Source organism: Crinia signifera, chromosome 19 (genome assembly GCF_055691185.1).
Source record: "Crinia signifera chromosome 19, ASM5569118v1, whole genome shotgun sequence".
Classification (NCBI taxonomy): domain Eukaryota; kingdom Metazoa; phylum Chordata; class Amphibia; order Anura; family Myobatrachidae; genus Crinia; species Crinia signifera.
Window position 1 is genome coordinate 109,449,552 of NC_139226.1, and position 21,170 is coordinate 109,470,721.

At 44.5% G+C, this 21,170-nt stretch overlaps 1 protein-coding gene across 1 annotated transcript; it reads left to right on the forward strand.

Moving 5' to 3' along the window:
* The first annotated feature begins 8,963 nt into the window (after window positions 1-8,963).
* LOC146042032 (uncharacterized) lies at window positions 8,964-17,426 on the forward strand. Its single transcript, XM_083161940.1, has 2 exons — window positions 8,964-9,026; window positions 14,855-17,426. The coding sequence occupies exon 2, from the start codon at window positions 14,940-14,942 to the stop codon at window positions 15,771-15,773; it is 834 nt and encodes a 277-aa protein (XP_083018066.1). The 5' UTR covers window positions 8,964-9,026; window positions 14,855-14,939; the 3' UTR covers window positions 15,774-17,426.
* Window positions 17,427-21,170: the final 3,744 nt, after the last annotated feature.

Here is a 21,170-nt window from a genome sequence, read left to right on the forward strand (position 1 = left end):
TCATGTGTGTCATTGTTTTACACTGTCTGTGGTTTTTGAAAATGTCTTAATATCTTTTATCACAATTTTCATTAGGCTGTCAGCATTTTAAACGAAGTGTTGACCTAGAAGGTTTAATGTGGTTAGAACATTATACACTCATTGTATTAGTAATTGTATCAGTGTTATAGTAACTGCATGTGTTGCTTTGATTAAAACACCACATTATTTAGAAATGTATGTCAACAAAATGATACCGTAGGAATAGAGTATTGCTAGAGGATGAAAGGTTTAGGGCGGGACGAAGTAAAGGGAAAATATGTCCAAAAATCTCCAAAATTAGGTTTTCAGAATTTGGACTCACTTCCCATATGTATCAAGCATTTCCCGAATGGTAACGCCATCTTTATGTAGCGTTACCCAATAGAAGCCTATGGGTCTTAACCCTTTCAGGTCCAACGTCTAGTCAGGCTCAACAGCCCTAGCGCTAGTAGCAGATCCAGTGGTGAGCCACTTTAAAATAAGAACATTAACATCGTTCAACATTCGATGTAGACCATTTTTGAATAAAAAATAAAAAAATACAATTAATTTAAACTTTTAAACCAAATTAAATGCCGACACGAAAATGAAGAGTTCGGAGGGCAGTGCTCATAAAAGCTTGCTTTCTAATTGGAATAGGGTACAGCTGAAGCAGATTAGAGATTGGAACAGCTGTGAGGGTGTAATAATATGGTAGTATATGTGGGAGAAGGGTAAACCTATTTAAAGAGATCCTTTTACAGAGAGCATTTAAAATGAGGCGGCTGTGGGAGAATCTGATCAGGCATGTAACTGTTAGCTAATTGCACAGGTAAGAAGCTCCATGAGAAAAGTTTTGTAGGCTGTTGTGAGAGATGGTTACCAGACCAACTGCGTGGCACGGGGCAGAGGTATCTCTAAAGACCCCCATACACTATGCGATTTGGGCCCGATTTCACCCAATTCCGGCTGATCGGAACGAGAAATTGGGTGGAATCGTGTGAAAATATAAATACAAGAATACTATGGTTCAAAGTAAACAAAACATCAATCCAACATCAAATAAACATCTAAGCAACATCAGATAATAATACAGATGGAGCGGGACTTATCTATCCAGGGGATGGCGACGCCAGCCATCATCCCCTGCCCCGCGCCATCTGTATGCCAGAAGGGGACGCGCGCGCATGAGGTGCACGCGCGTCCCCTTCCGACGGTGCTGCCGGCGGTCGCCCGGTGTCTACACAGGGTCCCCGCAGCCCCCCGCAGCCCCCTGAAGCGGGAGGCGGACAGGATTGCGTCAGCCTCGCCGCCCGGATACTGAGACGCGCGTGCGTGGGGGACGCACGTGCGTCTCAGTCAGATGGAGCACCGTGTTGCTGGCGGATCGCCAGCAACATGCTGCTGGCGGTTCGCCAGCAACAATAAGACCCGCTCCATCTGTAGATATAATATCAATTCAACATCAAATATATATATAAGCAACATCAAATAATAATAATATATATATTATCAATTCAACATCAAATAAACATCTAAAGATGCAAGAGATGGCGGGTGCATGTTCACTATACAATCATTACTCCTTCATTATTTTAATTATATTTAAATTATCATATATGAGGTGATTAGAATATATTTGGCCAAAGAGAGGAACTTGCAAACCAATGTCCAGGTCACCTCTGTTGAACAGGTCCCTAAGACTCTGGGGTTCACGTCAGTGCGCATTGCACCACCAAACCAGCGCACCCCCCCCCTCCCCCCTCAAAAAAAAAAAACAACACAGGGATTTATGCTTGTCCGCTTGAGGATGTGGAGTATCCAGGACATCTGGCTTTATGAGTTTGATATAATCACCAGTATGGATGACCTAGCGACTTTATGCCGATATTATCTCATCACTTCCTCAGATGCGCAAGGTGATAAATGGGCCCCTATGTACTGCATGAACAGTAGTGTGTCATATAATATAACTCCAGCATTCTCTTGTCTCGCCAGCATTTTCCTGACATTGGAGAAGCATCAGGGATGCCACGCTCACGCTGTTACCTGAATTTATGCCAAGAAAACAGTTTGGAAGCACAGCCAGACAATGGTGATGCTCTGGTATAAAAATGGCTCTATGGAACTAGCGTTAAACTCCAAAGCAGAGAGAGGGTGAGGTAAATGAATAAACGTTCTGCTTGCTGTAAGGAGATACTGTGGGTGAGATTTAATAGGATGAGAGATTCAGAAAGTGAGAGATTTGGTAAGAAATCTCCAGTTTTTTAAAGCGGCAATCATTTACACTGCAAAACCAGTGTGATTTTGCCGTGTAAATGATTGCCGCTTTAAAAAAACTGGAGATTTCTCACCAAATCTCTCACTTTCTGAATCTCTCATCCTATTAAATCTCACATTGGGCCAGATTCTCTAAGCTTCAAAAGTGATAAAATGGACAGTGATAAACAATCAGCTCCTGCCTGACATTTTTCAAACACAGCCTGTGACATGGCAGGCAGGAGCTGATTGGCTGGCTGTTTATCGCTCTCCATGTTATCACTTTTGAAGCTTAGAGAATCTGGCCCCTTGTATGTTTACTGTTTACATTATTCATTTGAAATATGTATGCTGTAGTCATTTATCCTCATTGTTGTAGAACTAATCAGAAAGTCACCGTAGTTTCATGTGTATGTATGATAACTGCATCATGTAACATATAACATTATTGTTGCAGAATCACCAGACGAATCATACAGAGAAAATGTTGGTGAAAGCCATAACCATCACTCTGATTGTGTTCTCTATCACAGGTCAGTAAGATAAATAATGGAAGCCCCATAACCTGTAAATGGAATGCATTGGCTCAGCAATTCTCTGTGCTCGGGCAGCTGGGGCTGTAATATGGGCCTTATTCTGGTTTACTCACTCGGGCATGAATTCGCACCCTTGCGAGTCATCCAGAGCCCACCCGGCGAATGGTGGTACGCCCGCCCCCATTTGCATGCTGAGTTTGTTCGTCCAGCACACGAATGGATGTTTAAACAACCATTCGGATACCAGTGGGAACCTCCACCATCTTTCGATTAAGCACTGAGTTCGCACGCCCCCAGCGTATGCATATGCTCAGAAATGCAGCTGCGCATGCACATACACAAAATATCTGTCCCGGTGCGAATTCATGCCAGATCGAATCAATCTGAATAAGGGCCTGTGTGTGTAAAAGCCTGTACATACTGGGTGACTATAAGCTGAAAGCAGCTCAGTTTTGTTGTTTGAGCTGCTTTCAGCTCAAAATCCGCCCATGTGTACAGGGCAGTGATGAGCGGTGAGTGCTAATGCGCGTCCCGCATCACCGCCGTCTGCCTCCACTGCCGCTCATCTGTTGGTACTACCAGCAGATGAGCGTCAGGATGGATGGCTTTCCAATGACAGTGGCCCCCTAGTCATTGTCTGTAAACCTGACAGTACGGTAGCCTGTAACAGAGGCACTTAGTAAATTACTGGAAATATATATATATATTTTTATAAACAGACCCGTGTACATACATAACCAGCCGAGTTGTAATTCTGCAGAAACTTGTGAGCTTAGTAAATTTACCCTGTAGAATCATATTGAAGAAACAGGAACAAATGACATAGAAATTTACTGTACACTCCACAGCACAGTAGACAGCTGACCCTTAAATTGTGTAGTGTACAGTAAATGTCTATGTCATTTGTTCCTGTTTCTTCAATATGATTCTACAGGGTAAATTTACTAATGCCGTGTTCTCACTGCGAGTGAGAAAGACACGGCTTTTACTCGGCATTAAAATGCCGGGGACTGCCGCGCTGGACCCCCATTCTCACTGCAAGGCAAATTCCCGGGTGAAGAAGTTCTACCCGGGAATTTGTCTTTAAACACGGGTTTTTCGGCAGTGTGAACGGGTTTTACCCGTGTATGAGATTCGGATATGCGACCCGTTCACACTGCCAAAAATCCCGTGTTAAAAGGAAAATTCCCGGGTCTACATGCTCGACCTGGGAATTTGGCTGCAGTGAGAACGGGGTATAAGCTCACGTGTTTCTGCAGAATTACAACTCGGCTGGTTATGTATGTACACGGGTCTGTTTATAAAAAATATATATATATCTCCAGTAATTTACTAAGCGCCTCTGTTTGGTGCGTTTGAGTTTTTTCAGATGGTGAAGTCATTTGTGTTTGGCTGCCATATTTGCCATAAATCAATCACTTCCAAACATGACGCACACGTGGATCAGTGAGATACATCTGTGTTTAGATGTAAAAGAAAGAGTTAAGAATGACATACACCTTTTATAATTCTATTACTTTTATGCCATGTTAAAGGTGCCCACACACACTGAGGCGATTTGGTCCGATTTCGGCCGATTGCGACCAATCGGCCCGTTAAATCTGACCAAATCGCCTCTCCCTGACATGCCGTCGGGTTCGATGCACTGTCCCGTGTGCATCGGACCCGACCGGGTGGTCGGACCTGCTGCCCGTCCGACCACCCGTCCTGGGAAATCCCTCCTGGCGGTGAGGGATCCGGGAAGCAGGGACGCATGCGATCCATCACAACGGATCGCATGCATCCCTGCCGCCGGGAAGGTCCTGTCGGCTTGCCAGGGTATCGGGTGTCCAAACACTGCTGCGAGACATTGCAGCAGTGTATGGGCACCTTAAGTCTAGTTACTACATCATGTGGCAGGGACAGCATACTTCCACAAGAGGGAAGCATGCTAAATCCTGGACTGGAAAATTCAGTCCAGGATTTAGAACAGCAGCAGAGCTGGGGAGATCCAGTCCAGGTTTTTCTAGGATGTATTGGGAATAACTGGCTGATTAGCAGCACCTGTTGCTTCCTGTTATATGTGTGTTCAGTATATGTGTGTTCAGGGCAGAAGGACATGGTTCCCAATGGTAGTTAGCGCCTGGGCAATAGGCTTGCGGGGGTCCGGGGATTACGTTAGGGATTCTCTGGAAGTACCCTTATTGTGATAACTGCCATTGCTGTGACCTGAGAACTGCCATGCTGTAAGTTAAGAACTGCCAATCTGTTATCCTGGAATGCTGTCTACCTGCTGAAAATAAAGAACCAGACTTCATATTTAACCAGTGTATGTGATTCCTTGTAACAATATATAAAGGATGATCGTTTCTTTATCTTAGGGTCCCAGGCTGATGTTGACATCAGCAAAGTATCTGATGGTACCTTAAACTACCTCAGTCTGCTGAGCAGCAGCACCAAAGGCAGCTTGTTAAAGATCCAGCTGTTTGACATCACCAAAAAACTAAGGTGAGTGAGCCTGTTGTGGACTACATACAACAGAAAGCTATTATTAATACCATTGTAGAATGCGATTTTTATTACTAGATGCCTGTAACTTTGCCAAGCAAAATCTTTATCAAATGGGCAAAACCATGATGCACTGCAGGTGGGGCAAATGTAATAAGTGCAGAGAGAGTTAGATTTGGGTGAGTTATACCGCTTTCACATCGCAAAGCCATGTTGAACCCGGGAACATGATCTTGGGTCCAACCTGGCTCCAACCCAGGTCTGATCCTTTCACATTAAACCCGGGTCACCCATTATACACAGGCGACCCAAGTTTAACCCTTCTTACATCCCGGGTCGAATTGCTGGGTTGGTCGATTAGGGTTATTAAGTTTGGTTTACTCACATCGCACCTCGACCCGGGTCAACCAGGCAGCAACTCATCAATAACCTGGATTTTAGAGGAGATGTGAAAGGGATATTATTTTGTTTCTGTGCAGAGTAAATACTGGCTGCTTTATTCTTACACTGCAATTTAGATTTCAGTTTGAACACACCTCCCCTAAATCTAACTCTCTCTGCTTATGTTACATCTGCCCCACCTGCAGTGCAGCCCATTAGGGAAAGATGTAGCTGTTATGATCCTGAGTTCAGAGCCGGCCCTAGCTAATTTGATGCCCTAGGCAAAATTTTGGCTGGTGCCCCCCAGCACTGCTGCTAGTTCTATCTCTGATCCAGCTCCCCTCTCCCGGTAAAGCATATATAACTCAGCAGAAGCCAGCAACACCCATCATCCACTGATGTATCCATAATGGGTGCAAGGTGTGCAGCGCACATGGTCCCCTGGGTCCTGGGGGCTCACACGCTGTACACTCTGCACCCATATCATTCTACTCACCTCATCGTCGGTCCGGCAGAGCAGCGGTAAAGATCACTGGGAAAATGGCTGCGTAGTGACCCAAAGTCACATTACACAGCCCATAGTGACCCATATTCACATTACACAGCACGTAGTGACCCATATTTACATTAGACAGCATGTAGTGACCCATAATCACATTACACAGCACATAGTGACCCATAGTCATATTACACAGCACGTAGTGAACCATAGTCACATTACACAGCACATAGTGACCCATAGTCACATTACACAGCACATAGTGACCCATAGTCATATTACACAGTGCGTAGGGACCCATATTAACATTACACAGCCCGTAGTCACCCATAGTCACATTACACAGGACAAAGGGGTTTATTCTAGTTCATTCTTTCTGACAAAATCCTTCTTAGATGGACAAAACCATGTGCACTGCAGGGGGGCTGATGTAACATGTGCAGATAGAATTAGATTTGGGTGAGTTATTTTGTTTCTGTGCAGGGAAAATACTGACTGCTTTATTTTACAATGCAATATAGATCTCACTTTGAAGAAAAACCCCACCCAAATCTAATTCTCTCTGCACAAGTTACATCTGCCCCACCAGCAGTGCACATGGTTTTGTCCATCTAAGAAGGATTTTGTCAGAAAGAATGAACTAGAATAACCCCCATAGTGACCCATATTCACATTACACAGTGCATAGTGACCCATAGTCACATTACACAGCACGTAGTCACCCATAGTCACATTACACAGGACATAGTGTCCCACAGTCACATTACACAGCACGTAGTCACCCATAGTCACATTACACAGGACATAGTGTCCCACAGTCACATTACACAGCACGTAGTCACCCATAGTCACATTACACAGTGCATAGTGACCCATAGTCACATTACACAGCACGTAGTCACCCATAGTCACATTACACAGCACATAGTGACCCATAGTCACATTACACAGGACATAGTGACCCATATTCACATTACACAGCATATAGTGACCCACAGTCACATTACACAGGACATAGTGTCCCACAGTCACATTACACAGGACATAGTGACCCACAGTCACATTACACAGGACGTAGTCACCCATAGTCACATTACACAGTGCATAGTAACCCATAGTCACATTACACAGCACGTAGTCACCCATAGTCACATTACACAGCACATAGTGACCCATAGTCACATTACACAGCATATAGTGACCCACAGTCACATTACACAGGACATAGTGTCCCACAGTCACATTACACAGGACATAGTGTCCCACAGTCACATTACACAGGACATAGTGACCCACAGTCACATTACACAGGACGTAGTCACCCATAGTCACATTACACAGTGCATAGTGACCCATAGTCACATTACACAGGACATAGTGACCCATATTCACATTACACAGCATATAGTGACCCACAGTCACATTACACAGGACATAGTGACCCACAGTCACATTACACAGGACGTAGTCACCCATAGTCACATTACACAGTGCATAGTGACCCATAGTCACATTACACAGCACGTAGTCACCCATAGTCACATTACACAGCACATAGTGACCCATAGTCACATTACACAGGACAGTGACCCATATTCACATTACACAGCATATAGTGACCCACAGTCCCATTACACAGGACATAGTGTCCCACAATTACATTACACAGGACATAGTGACCCACAGTCACATTACACAGGACGTAGTCACCCATAGTCACATTACACAGTGCATAGTGACCCATAGTCACATTACACAGTGCATAATGATCTATATTCCCATGGATCGCTAGTGCACTATGAGCAGTGACCCCCTGGCAATGAGCAAGAAACCCCAGGCAATGAGCATATGTAAAGGAAACCGTCAGCCATTGAGGACGGAGAAATGCGTCAAGCCATTTAACTCTGCTACCAGCATTGCTTCACATCGCCCCCAACTTTAGCTCCATCTCCTATTGCTCTATCTGGTTCCTGTGACCACCGCTACTTTGGCCGCACGCTGGGAGTGACCTGCTGCGAACTCCACAGTGCTAATAATTAACGAAACACTTATATGCAACTAAATCCTATTAAGGCACATGAACTGTCACACTTAAATGGGAACTGAGCTATACAAATCTTTGGAGATATGTGAACTGATCTCAATTAATCAAAAGTGATTAACAAAAAGCAGGGGACTGTATTAACAAATCCATCATAAAAAGTTATACCATTGAATTAATTGAAACATCATCTGTAGAAATGCTGGATATCAATTGTTTTTAATTGTTTTATTTATGTATGGTTATATGTATATTTAGATGAGAGAGAGAGAGAGAGAGAGAGAGAGAGAGAGAGAGAGAGAGAGAGAGAGAGAGAGAAATAAAATGGATCTTTACCCTGTTAGTGATGAAAGCACATATTTGTGCACAACCGGGAGGAGTCTTTTTACTGATGCTGTCATGCTGCTGACCTGATGGTTTTATAAACACAGAGGAGGCAGGGGGAGGCAGGGAACTGCAGGGCTGACTCCCTTCTGAAACGACAGCCTTATCACAGACTCCAGACATGCCAGCGCGGATCCACAGTGTAAATACACATGCAGTATGTCAGCGCTGCTTCCTCGGCTCCTTTCTCTCTGAGTCAGTCAAAGCAGGGGGGCACAATGGCCTCATGAGATTTGTAGTTTATCCTTAACTGCTTGAAATGTGCCCCAGAAAACGATAAACTACATATCCCATGAAGCCAATGTTCCTACTGCTCTGGTTGGCCGGCTGCCTCTGTTCAGCCTCTGATACGTAACAAACAAGCTGCAAAAGGGACACTGTGGTGGTGCTCTAGCGACCACACCACCGAGAAACCCGGGATCCAGGGAGGAGGAGGGAGGTGAGCCGGGCCCCCCTAACATACCCGGGCTTAGTAAACTGTACCCGCTCCCTCTCTCGGCAGCACAGGGCATAGGAGACTGCTGCCCCTAGGCATAGGCTGATGCCCTAGGCAATTGCCTAGCCTGCCTATGCCTAGGGCCGGCTCTGCCTGAGTTTGTATTATAAACACTGTAACAGCTCTGACCGTCTGAAGCAGGGGTTCTAGCACAAGCTAGATTGTTAGCCCCTTATATCTTTGGTAGCCTGCAGCATCTGAAGCGAGTATGGAGTATAGGATAGACAGAGTCTAAGTCAGGGGTGGGCAACTATTTTAGCTGGGGGGCCGCTTAACAAAACCAGAAAATATTCGAGGGCCGCACACATAATATCTTGTATATACAATACAAATCACAAAAAATGCTTAAGATTTTTATCAAGAATATTTACTTTCCAGGATATAATATAAAAATATTATATATATATAGTGCAGGTTTGTACCACAATACTGCAGCGGCACTCACAGGATTTAATTCTTCAAAAGTATGGTCTGCATTTTATTTAAAAAAATTAAGTCCTGTGAATGCCATCGCAGTACTTCGGTACAAAACTGCACTATATCTCGAGAATGCGCCAGTAGTCATTGCCATTTGCTGTGGAGTGCCGGCTCATGCAATTATATATATATATATATATATATATAGTGGGTCGACGGACTGGCACTCTCCTCTCGTAGGTCAGCAGCCCTGGTGCTCGGCTAAGCAATATTTAGAAGAATGAACAAAAAAGCAGGCACTCCAGGGACTTGATGCAAATGGTGTATTAGAAAAAACAGCAAAAAACACAGCCAACGTTTCGGGGCAACAACGCCCCTTTGTCAAGGCACAATCAATGGTGAAAACATTATAAATATATATATTTATACACATACATACATACATACCCACCCACACAGTGTGTGTATGTATGAATATATATATCTATATATATATATATATATATATAGATATATATAGATATATATATATATATAAATATATATATAGATATATATAGATATATATATATATATATATATATAGATAGATATTCATACATACACACACTGGAGGTTATTCTGATCGGTGCGGCCAAACGTGCGTACGTTCGCTATTAACGTACGCTATCCGTACGCGGCCGTTGGGGTTAAGTCCACCCACAACTCAGCCGCATACGTACGGCCAGAAACAACGTCAAAGGGGAGTGGCGTACAATTGAGCGTACGCCAACGTACACGGACGGGCCAGCCCTTACACTCCGACAACTGGCGTACAATTGAGCGTACACCACCGTTTACGGACGTCTCTCGTCCGTCTTCCCACCGACTTCTTGCGGCTATCTGAGCATACGCCAGCTTGCACGGACGGGTCCCTATTGTTTTCAATAGAAAAGTCAGCTTATGTCACCGCTCGTGAGAGTGAGCGTACGTCCGTGTACGCTGACATACCCTTCACATATATGGACCTGCAAATCTTGGCTTTCAACTATAATTATGAAAATTAATTAATTGATTTAATTAATTAATGTGCAAAATATTGGGCATGGGCTTAAAACATTGCTGAAACATCCTTTGTAGGTGTTAGATGTGGTTTATGTTATTGTATCCTAAATACAAAACCTATGTTTGTATTAGAGTGAACACGTTGACACATGTCGACTTGTGTAGATTGAGTGTGCTACTGTGTAAAGCAGGCATGCCCAAAGTCAGGCCCGGGGGCCAATTGCGGCCCGTGTTGTCTTTTCAAGTGGCCCGAAGCCTCCAGCTGGAAGCGGGCAGAGCATCAGATGTGGGAAGCACAACACAGGACACTAAAGGTGGGGCCCCGGCGAGTGCGCCTTTACCTTGCTGTCTGCTAGAGTGAGGAGGTGCCAGCCGCCACAGTCAGATGTGTTTGGCGTCCTACCCCTGCTGCTGCAATAGTATATCACCCTACTCCACAATCACAGTGACAACAGTGTTTGGGGAGGGGGGCAGCAAGGGGGAAGCTTGCTCCCGTAACATGCAGAGCGGAGGAGGGCAGCAGCGGGAGCCCAAGCATCTCCTGTCCTTGCAGTGCCTGCTTTGCCTCTCCTTCCTCTGGCTCACACAAGGGGCTGGGAAACATACAGAGAAGGGAGGGGGCAGAGTGGGGGACATACAGTGAAGGAGGGTCAGGCTGGGGGACATACAGTGAATGGAGGCAGTGATGGCCATTCAGAGAAGGGGAGCAGGGGCAGGCTGGGGAACATACAGTGAATGGGGGAAGAGTGGGGTACATAGAGAATGGGGGTCATACAGTGAATGGGAGTCATACAGTGAAGGAGGGTCAGGCGTGGGGACATACAATGAATGGAGGCACTGATGGACATTAAGAGAAGGGGGCAAGCTGTGGGACAGAGTGAATGGGTGCAGAGTGGGGAACATACATTGAATGGGGGACATACAGTGAAGGAGGGGCATGCTGGGGGACATACAGTAAATGGGGGCAGGCTGGGGGAAATACAGTGAAGGGGCAGGCTGGGGGACATAGCGTGAATGGGGGCAGAGTGGGGGACCATTCTGATGTGATAAATGATTCAAAGAATGTCAGGCTGAATGGTCGGCCCCCCACATTTTCACCTCACCAAATCTGGCCCTCGTCACAAAAAGTTTGGACACCCCTGGTGTAAAGTCTATGAAAGCACGTAGTGAATGTGTCTAACTGTTTAACAAATACCTACCTTAGCATATATAAGCAGGTCTTACAAAGATTCTTACCTTAAATTAAACAAACCTTTAAATGTAGAGAAGTATAGAAAGATAAGCTTCCAATGTGTTTGAGTGCTGTGTGTGGCTTGCAGGTAGTGAAATCATGGTTTGGACTTAATAGACTGCAGCATTGGTTATTACATTCAGGTGTATGTGTTTGGTAGTAATCAGCGTAAATTAGCAAATCCAGGCGCACGCTGGCATGCGGTATCTGTAGGGGTGGTTTGAGATGGCGGTTGGCGGCCGCCTGTTTTGTGTCCGAAATGAACGGTGCTTTAGTCGATCGTGCGGTAGTAGCACCGCTCATTTTTGGTGCACACCCCCGTGTACGCCCATATTTACGCCCATTTTCCCTCATTATTTCGGCCGCTCCCCTCATCACGCCCCTATGCCGCCCCCAATGCCCGTACACTCGCGTATAGGTTTTTTCGCACGTTGAGACCCGTCCGTAAGCGTTGTGGAGTGTTCGCGCCTGCGCATTAGCGAATGTACGCATGCGCAGATCATAAAAAACCCCGGGACGTACGCGTACGGCCCGGCCGCACCAACCAGAATAAGGCCCACTGTATGGGTGGGTATGTATGTATGTATGTGTATAAAAATATATATATACACACACACACACACACACACACACACACACAGTGTGGGTGGGTGTGTGTGTATATATATATACACACAACACTAATGCAAAAAAATTATTGCCTGTTAGCAGCCGTTTTTCAGCCTCACATATTTGTCCGCCAAAACACTTTATGCAGGACTGTGCCTGATGCGCACAGCATACCTTTACAGCATTGGGACACTCAGCCTGGGGACAAGCTGACACTTTATGGAAGTACTGCTGCCGCCGTTAATGCCCGTCTCCGTCTGTGCCTGCCGCACACAGTATTCCTGGAAGCGTGGGAGGGGACGCGGTGACGCGGCAGCGCCAACCAATGGTGCAGAGCCGGCTGCCGCGTCATCACGTCCCCTCCCACACTCCCAGTAATGCTGTGCGCGGCAGGCACAGACGGACTTTAACGGCGGCGGCGGCGGCAGCAATATCAAAGTATTTTTTTTAAAACACACATTTAAATAAAGTAATGGCGCTCGCGGGCCGCATGTAATATTAAAATATGTTTGTTCGGCGGGCCAGACAAAAGCGTCTCGCGGGCCGCATCCGGCCCGCGGGCCGCCTGTTGCCCACCTATGGTCTAAGTGGACAGTCAATAGGTTAAAAAAAAAGGAAACATCGGTTGTTCTTTGCCATCAATGTAAGGAAACCATCTGGTTCTCCCACATCAATGGCAGTATTCAACATCGGCCATAAACCATCGATGATTTCAAATCATTGATGGTGGATGGCCATCCTTAATAAAGGTTGTTTCATACACCTGAGCGACATTAATACAGGGTTGCCTATCTGGCCCTCTCCTTCACCATGGCTGCCTCATCTGGTGCACTTGTGGATGGGATGAAAAATACATTGACCTGAGTATACACTGAAATCACCCATTTTGGGTAATTTCTTTTAGGGGTAAGCTATTCCACCCAGGGTAATCCTACGCAGAGCGCCTAAAATGGCAGCCGCACCTGGTACCTTATTAGGGTGGAGTACACAACCCATGGAAGTTATTATCCAAAATGCTGCACCAATCCTGCATTATGCTTACTGTGTGCTCAATGCCGGGTTTCTTTTGTCTGTGACTTGTCTGTTTCTGTACTACCATCCTCCTCTGTATTGTGTGCATTGTCTGTTACTGTACCACCAACATCCTCTGTATTATGTGCATTGTCTGTTACTGTACTACCTACATCCTCTGTACTGTGTGCATTGTCTGTTACTGTACTACCAACATCCTCTGTACTGTGTGCATTGTCTGTTACTGTACTACCTACATCCTCTGTATTGTGTGCATTGTCTGTTACTGTACTACCAACATCCTCTGTATTGTGTGCATTGTCTGTTACTGTACTACCAACATCCTCTGTATTGTGTGCATTGTCTGTTACTGTACCACCAACATCCTCTGTATTGTGTGCATTGCCTGTTTCTTTACTACCAACATCCTCTGTATTGTGTGCATTGCCTGTTTCTTTACTACCAACATCCTCTGTATTGTGTGCATTGTCTGTTACTGTACTACCAACATCCTCTGTATTGTGTGCATTGTTTTTAAATGTCCGTAAAGTGCCTTGAGTCCTGTTGGAGAAAGTGCGCTATATAAATTAAACTTACTTACTTACTTTATTAAATAAAAATAAATTCAGAATCACTCCCAAAAGTGCTGTTTTTTTGTATTTATTTTCTTTTATTTTTTAGGGTCTGAGTACCTCTAATAAACAGCTGCAGACTGGGAGTTAAGTGAAACAGTGCTCAGTCTTTCCCCCTATTTGCAGTTAGGTGCGAGTTGGATCTTGAGTGCTGTAAAATTCTCAATAATGGGTAAAATGATGTAGGAAGGGCATCTGGTCGTGGGAAATATGGTTTTAGAATTTGCAAATGAGATCTAAAGTGCTTTTTCCCCCCAACGTTTTACAAAACTATATTAAATTATATGTGGGGGTCCCCATTTTCTCTGTATATCACCCAGGTCAATTTTTATAGAAAAGTTGTGTAACTTGGTCACGAGTCTCTCAAATTGCCATTTGGAATTGAATTGCATTTCTCTGGTGTGAAATTCACATAGTGTAATTGAGTTTCATGATACAAACCCGCTTGCACTCCTAATTGACCCCAGCACTGGCCTTGCTAGCCGGTCACAAAAGGTTGAAACCAAAGTGCTGGCTCTTTGGCTTTGACAGGAGCCAGGTGCTTCATTGTGGCACTCTCCTGCAGCACTGCAGACAACACAGTCTCTGGGAGCAGCCAGCATCTCCAGGAGTGCTGGACACGCTCCTTGAGTGACGGAATGGGGTCCCTGTGAGGCCATGCCCTCTTTCAGTTAGGCCAACCCTATTTTTGGGCAGGCAGTGGGTGGGAATGTTAATGCATGTGTGCACCAGGTATCACCACCTTCAATGAAGTTAGCATCCAGTATGTGTATGCAACATCTACTGTATTTATTTTTAATAACTTTTTTATTTTTAAACTTTAACAGTGCTCTGATAGACAACCTAAATAGTGTCAATGAAGAAGACCCACACAAGAAAGCTACTATTTTTGCTAAACTGATCCAGGCCGAGATGGAACCAGACTCTGTGAAACTGCCAATAGAGGTCCAAAAGGAATCAGAACAGCTGAGAAACAAGCTCTCCCCATATTCTGGTGCAGTAGTCAAGCAGCTGAGCAAGACCACAGAAGCCCTTATGGACACACTTACGTTCTTTGATGAGGAACTTCAAGCTCTTCTACAAAAAAACAGCTTGACCGTTACCGAGAAGCTAAAGAATATAGCCTTGGATCTAGACATTAAGATTAGAGCGAATCCGGGAAATATGCCATTGCCATTTGTATCTTTTTCACAAAAACTGGAAAATACCATTACAGAGAGCCTTGAGGAGCTAAGTGAGAACCTACTAAGTAGCACTGAGAAGATAACTGAGAAGATAGACCAGCAAGTCCTAGCTTTGTATCAGAGTCTGTCTCCATTTGCAGATGATTTGCAGAATTCCTTGAGCAAACAGATTGAAAACATGAATTTAAAGATTAAAAAGAATGTTAACCAGGTGGTGAGCAAGATCCTGGACAACACTGCACTACTGAAAAAGCAAATGAGCCTCTTTACGGATGTTTTTAAGGAGAAAACCATTTTGGATCTTGGGTATGCCAGGAAGACGCTAGACCGATTCATGATCAATATGAACCAGAAGGTTGTAACGTTCAAAGCTATGGCAACATTCTACGGAAACATCATCAAGCAGGCACTTGTAAAGAGTGTCGCAGACTTGAAGCAGAAGCTAATAAATGACGCTGTGAGTGAACAGGATCAAAGGAACCTGGAGATCCTGGAGAAAGATCTCCTTGACAAGATCAGTAACTTCATTAACAGCACCTTGCTCCCAGCCGGTAGCGAATGACAGTGTCTATCAGACAACCACATCAAATGGTGTCCTTCAAATATTTGTATAGCTTCATTAGTTACTATGTGTAATCATGTTATCTTGCTCATGAAATGGGCTATATACATTATTAACACAGTGTAGAACATAAAATAATAATAATAAACATAACTCTACGTAGGTTTATGGTAGCTGCACGTAGAGGCGTGCTATCTGACTTGTTCCGGCAGTAGAGAATATAACGAATCAGTGAGAACCAGTAGGAGTGCTTTGAGTTTTTTCTGCTTTGATGTAAAATCAGTTAATTTAAATATACCATGTTATGCTTACATCCAGGGCTTAAAGTGGTCATGCAGAGGTGGGGGAACTAATTTCTCTATGCCACCTATTTACACCCCCTCCCCTCCCCCCATTAAGCAGTGACGGGGCCAGTGGTAGGGTTTTTGGCATCCACCTGCAAACTAGAATGCTTTTCTGTGAGAATTACTGTGCAGGGCCAATATGGAGGTTAAAATTTTCCACCTCACCATTGGATGTGGTGGAACTCAGTTCCATCCCGTTCCCCCTCACTTTAACCCCTGCTTACATCTTATGCATTTATATCTATAAATCCCAGAGGAAGAATAGGAGTATTAATATAAGAGTCTTGAATTAAAATAGTTTACTTTACAGTTCTAGAATTGAAAAAACTCATTGCATTGGCACTTCTCTGCAGTACAATACAAGGGTGTTTCTGGGTACTACGTCAACAGCAAAGGTATATTCTGTCTGTACCCTTAATAATAGCATTCTCCCTGTCCCCCAGGTGCCTTCTATCCAATGGTGTCTGTTGTGGATTAAATAATTAAATACAAGTGTCAAAGGATCTACAGTATATATCAAATGCATATGCTAAAATGTTAAAAACTGTGGTACAACTAAGTTCACCACCTGTAGTGGTGAGGTGGAAGTACTGTAGTTCAACTTCCACCTTCTCCCTGCACGGTAATTCTATAATAACATAAAAACATTATAGTTTGCAGATTAGTGCCAAAGACCCTACGACCGGCCCTAGCTCTGCCTAATAGGTGGGGTAATTAGGTGGCAGAGGGAATTGATTGCCACCACCTCCTATGGACCACTTTAAGCCCCAAGTATAGCACATAATATTGACAACCATATTGAAGACCAGAGTATGACGGGAGGAGGTGTGATGGTAGTGCACATGTTGGCACTGGGCATCACAGCTGTGGACATGATAACTGTGGGTATGACAATACTGGGCATAATGACACTGGTTATGACGGCAGTGGGCATAATAACATTGGGTATGACAGCAGTGGAAATAATGGGTATAATGACAGTGGGCATAACTGCAGTGTGTATGATGGTGCTGGCATGGTGGCACTGGACATGATGACACTAGGTACGATTGAAATGGGTATGATAGCAGTGAGTATGCTGGCAATCCTTTTTGTGAGACCCCTTAATTAGTTATTTTCCCTTTTTTTTTTCAAAATCGTGACCTTCGACCGTATACATTCTTCAGTGATGTCACTCTGGCTGCAATCATGACATATATAGCAATTATTTTGTACTGTGTAATCTCTATAATCACACATTATCTTGTATCTGTCCTATATTGTAACAATATTCTTCATGAAATGAACAGTAAAGCTTTCATTAATTATATTTTCTCAGACTTTGGCTCATTTTGATTCTTGCCAACATGGATTTTCCTTACAGAGCTCAGATTCAATTGTATAAGGGAACATGGGAATAGAAACATTCTAGGTACAGTAAGCTGAGCTGCAGGGGATCTGAAAGACTGATCTACTATTACACATCAAAGTCCAAGGTTTCTACTCATCCCATCTCACTAATACTGTCAGTCATTTCTGCCTTTTACCGCTCCATACAGAGATTCACTCATTGGAGGATTACATGTTAAACATTAAAAAAAAAAAACATTCTTCTCAAAATAAAAGAAAAAGTCTTCCCCTTGGTTAGATTAGTCCACCGGGGTAAAGGGGATTGGCCATACCCCTTAACAGTGGACCCTACCATTGCATCAGTGATTGACAGTCTAAGTCTGTTTGGGGGTGAGGCAGGGAGTGTGAAAATGGAGGCGTGTCATCACCATTGGTGGGGAGGGCTAAGGACAGTGACCTCTGTGGATGCATACAGAGCTATCACTGTCATGGGCGGATTTAGCGGTGAGGGCACCCCTTGGCACAACTGTAATGGCCATCTCCTTTAACTGGCCTAATTTTATTATGTTCATTGATTGGTCATAAAACCTCATTTGCGAATATCCAATTTAATAGAATAATAAAAAACCACATAATCAAAATTTGAAAAACGTTTTAATATGTATACATACTGTATTTACTAAGAAGGACAGTTTATAGGGTCAGTATGTGCGTGTCCTATCCGTTTACACTCCATTCAAGATGTCATATTGGGCCTGATTCAAGTCCGCTCCCTAAGCAGCGTACATTCGCTGTTTAGTGAGCTGGTAAACGCTGCTCACCGGACATACGAGCGAAAAATCATTTGATGGTAACCAACCATCAAATGATTTTTTTTCCCCTGTTCGCAAATAAACCTCAGTCTAGACTGACATTTATTTGCCTTGGAAATGGCCAAGAATGAGGCTGGCGTTCCCGTCATGTGACGTCAGCCACCCCCCCCCCCCCCCCCTCATGCAGGCTTTGCCAGGCCTGCATTTACATGGGGGCGCCCAGTGTTTTTCTGGGCGCACCCACCTCTTTGTGGGTACATTTACAACTGACCAACACAAGCATCCAAATTCTGCCCTCCAACAAGTGCTGACCCTAGGCATATGACTCATGGGAAATTTCAAGGAAGCAGCAGTGGTAGCAACTCCGACCACATCTGAATAACCCCCAATGTCAGTATTGCATATAGCACAAGGATGTAAGATTTCCCGAAAGTTATTGAGTAAGTACGTAGGTTATCTTGAAGGACTCTTTACTGATCCCAAGTCAACACCAACACAATATAGCACTTCTAATACGTGTGTAAGCACTGAAAGAGGTTTTTTTTAATCCCTGTTGTATAAAGGTAAAGATTGCAGCGGTTATGGTATATTATAAAGCAGCTGCTTGTTATAGAGTTTGTAACACCTGCTCTAGTGATTACCCTACGGTTCACTTCTACATTTATCTTATATAAAAAAAAAAATCTGTTTCACAACGATGATTTGAAGGAATTTTCACAGAAAAAAACATCATTAAGGCACAAATAATTGTCTTTTATTAAAACATAAATGTCATGAATGATAGTAAATTAAATATGAAATCACAAAACCAATGGTATAGCTATTGTACATACAAATTTCAGTCTGGTGGACATTTGACAGGTGTTCTGGCTAAGCGCATCTGCATTGCATTAGTGGCTTCAAGTCAGTCAGAGAGCGAAACAAGCTTTTTATGATCCACTGAAGATGGAATCATTGTCTGTATTCTTGGATCTTGGGCAGTGTAGAGTTCATTGCAAATACTATAATACAAAAACAGAGACACAATTTTCAAACAAACTTCAATTATTTCAAATTTGGAAATCATACGGATGATCGGCAGTCAGAATACTGACACCTGCATACCAAAGGAGGGAAACCCAACATGCGTTAGGTAAGTATACTTACCTTCCTCTGTTTCTTCTAACCCTAACCCTCTCTTCCAGCTAGGACCCGTGCAAGCCCTGTCAGCACCCCAGGCGATCCCCCGCTCACAACCCTCCTCTGCTCCCCCCCTCCTACGCTCACCCGCTCTGACCCGGTCCACAGGGGGGTGGGGGCAGCAGACACCACCCAGCGGATTGATTCTATGAAAATGATTTATCAATATTTCCCATTCATTAGTCCCCTACAAAGATGTGTTTGTGACTTTTCTCTCCCCCCCCCCCAGAATACATGTACCCCACCATGTGCTATTCCTGTAATGTGTACCTCCGCAGGTTGCACACCCTGCTAGCTCTGACCTATGCAAGCTGGTTGCCTCAGTTGGTATCTCTGCGGGCAGGAGGTCACGTGGATGTTTCTGTGCAGGGTTTATCATACTACTACACAAGTATTTGCTTTCCAGTATATGCATTGGGTCCTTGTATAGCTCGCCTCCTACAGTGTAACCTTCATAGTGCGCCCACCATGGCTGAATCACCTGGTGCACTTGTGGATGGGATGAAAAATACCGCCACCCGCAATCATAATCCACGGGTGGGCTCCAGGCAGGGAGGTGTACAGCTCACTGACACCTGCTCCCTGCTTGGTTGAATTCCTGGGTGTCCCGTACTTGGCAGCTGCTGCAGCTTTCTTCCTGGTCTCCTTGGCGGCTCAGTACCGCCCTCCATCCTTCATTCTGCTTTCCACTCTTGCCCTCCCCACCATGGTAGATGCTAAACTGTAGTGGGCTAAAGGACCTTCCATGCCCAGGGGAGGAGCAAGATCGGGGGGCTTGCTCCTTCACTATCCACGCCACCACTGGTTTCCTTTAGTAACCAGGTGGCGAGCGAATCGAGCCACCATACACGAAGCGTGGTGAGAGAAGAGAGCCCGCGAGGGTCCGTTTGGGACCTTTCTTACGACCTTGTTCCTCCTTTCTCCACCCCCTCTCCTCCCCTGTGACATCAAGAGGTCCCTTAGCCCACTACAATTTAGACCTAACCCACCTTACCATGTCCCTCTTCCGCCCAGAAAATGCCATACATATATTATACCATTTTCTGCCACTCAAAAACAAAATAATAGCTTTAATTTAGTATTATCCAATATATAATGTGTCCTACTGTCTGCATTACACAGAGCATGGGGAACGTGAGGAGGAATTTTCCTTTAAATGAATCTGAGCACGTCAGCACTCAGAACACAATGCAGCAGGTTACCAGCAACCGCTGAGCATGGACTTTACTCTGGATTAACAAGTTCTGTATGGTTGGAAGTGTGACACTGCACGTTGGACTTTGCTGTTGATGTAGTGACAGTGTCTTGTAGACAGGATGAAAATAGAAGATAAGGGCATCTACCGCGTTCGGCCATCAACTTTACCCCAGTTTACAATGTTTGTATACAAAAGAGCAGGTTATCAAATTATATGGGCAGGGGCATTGCTCTCTTTACCCAGACAGTGCCACTCTGTTTACATAGGTAAAGTGCAGACAGGGGCAGTACCCGGTTTGTCCTCTTCACTTCACACATGTTTTAAAATCCAAATTGGATCTATGTATATGACCTGCACTGCATGTCTGCGGGATGATATGAGTAAATGGAAGTGTCCAGTGTACATGGGCTGATCTCTGAGGGTCCTGTAATGGGACTAAGGGGGTATTCAATCTTGGATTCCGACTGTCGGAATTCTGAGCTGTTTTTGCCCAGTTTGACGGTTTCTCGACAGGCGGAATTCAATGTTCCATCTG

What these genes read in the sequence shown, in the direction of transcription:
- LOC146042032 (XM_083161940.1), top strand. Translation starts at nt 14,940, where the DNA reads ATGGAACCAGACTCTGTGAAACTGCCAATAGAGGTCCAAAAGGAATCA.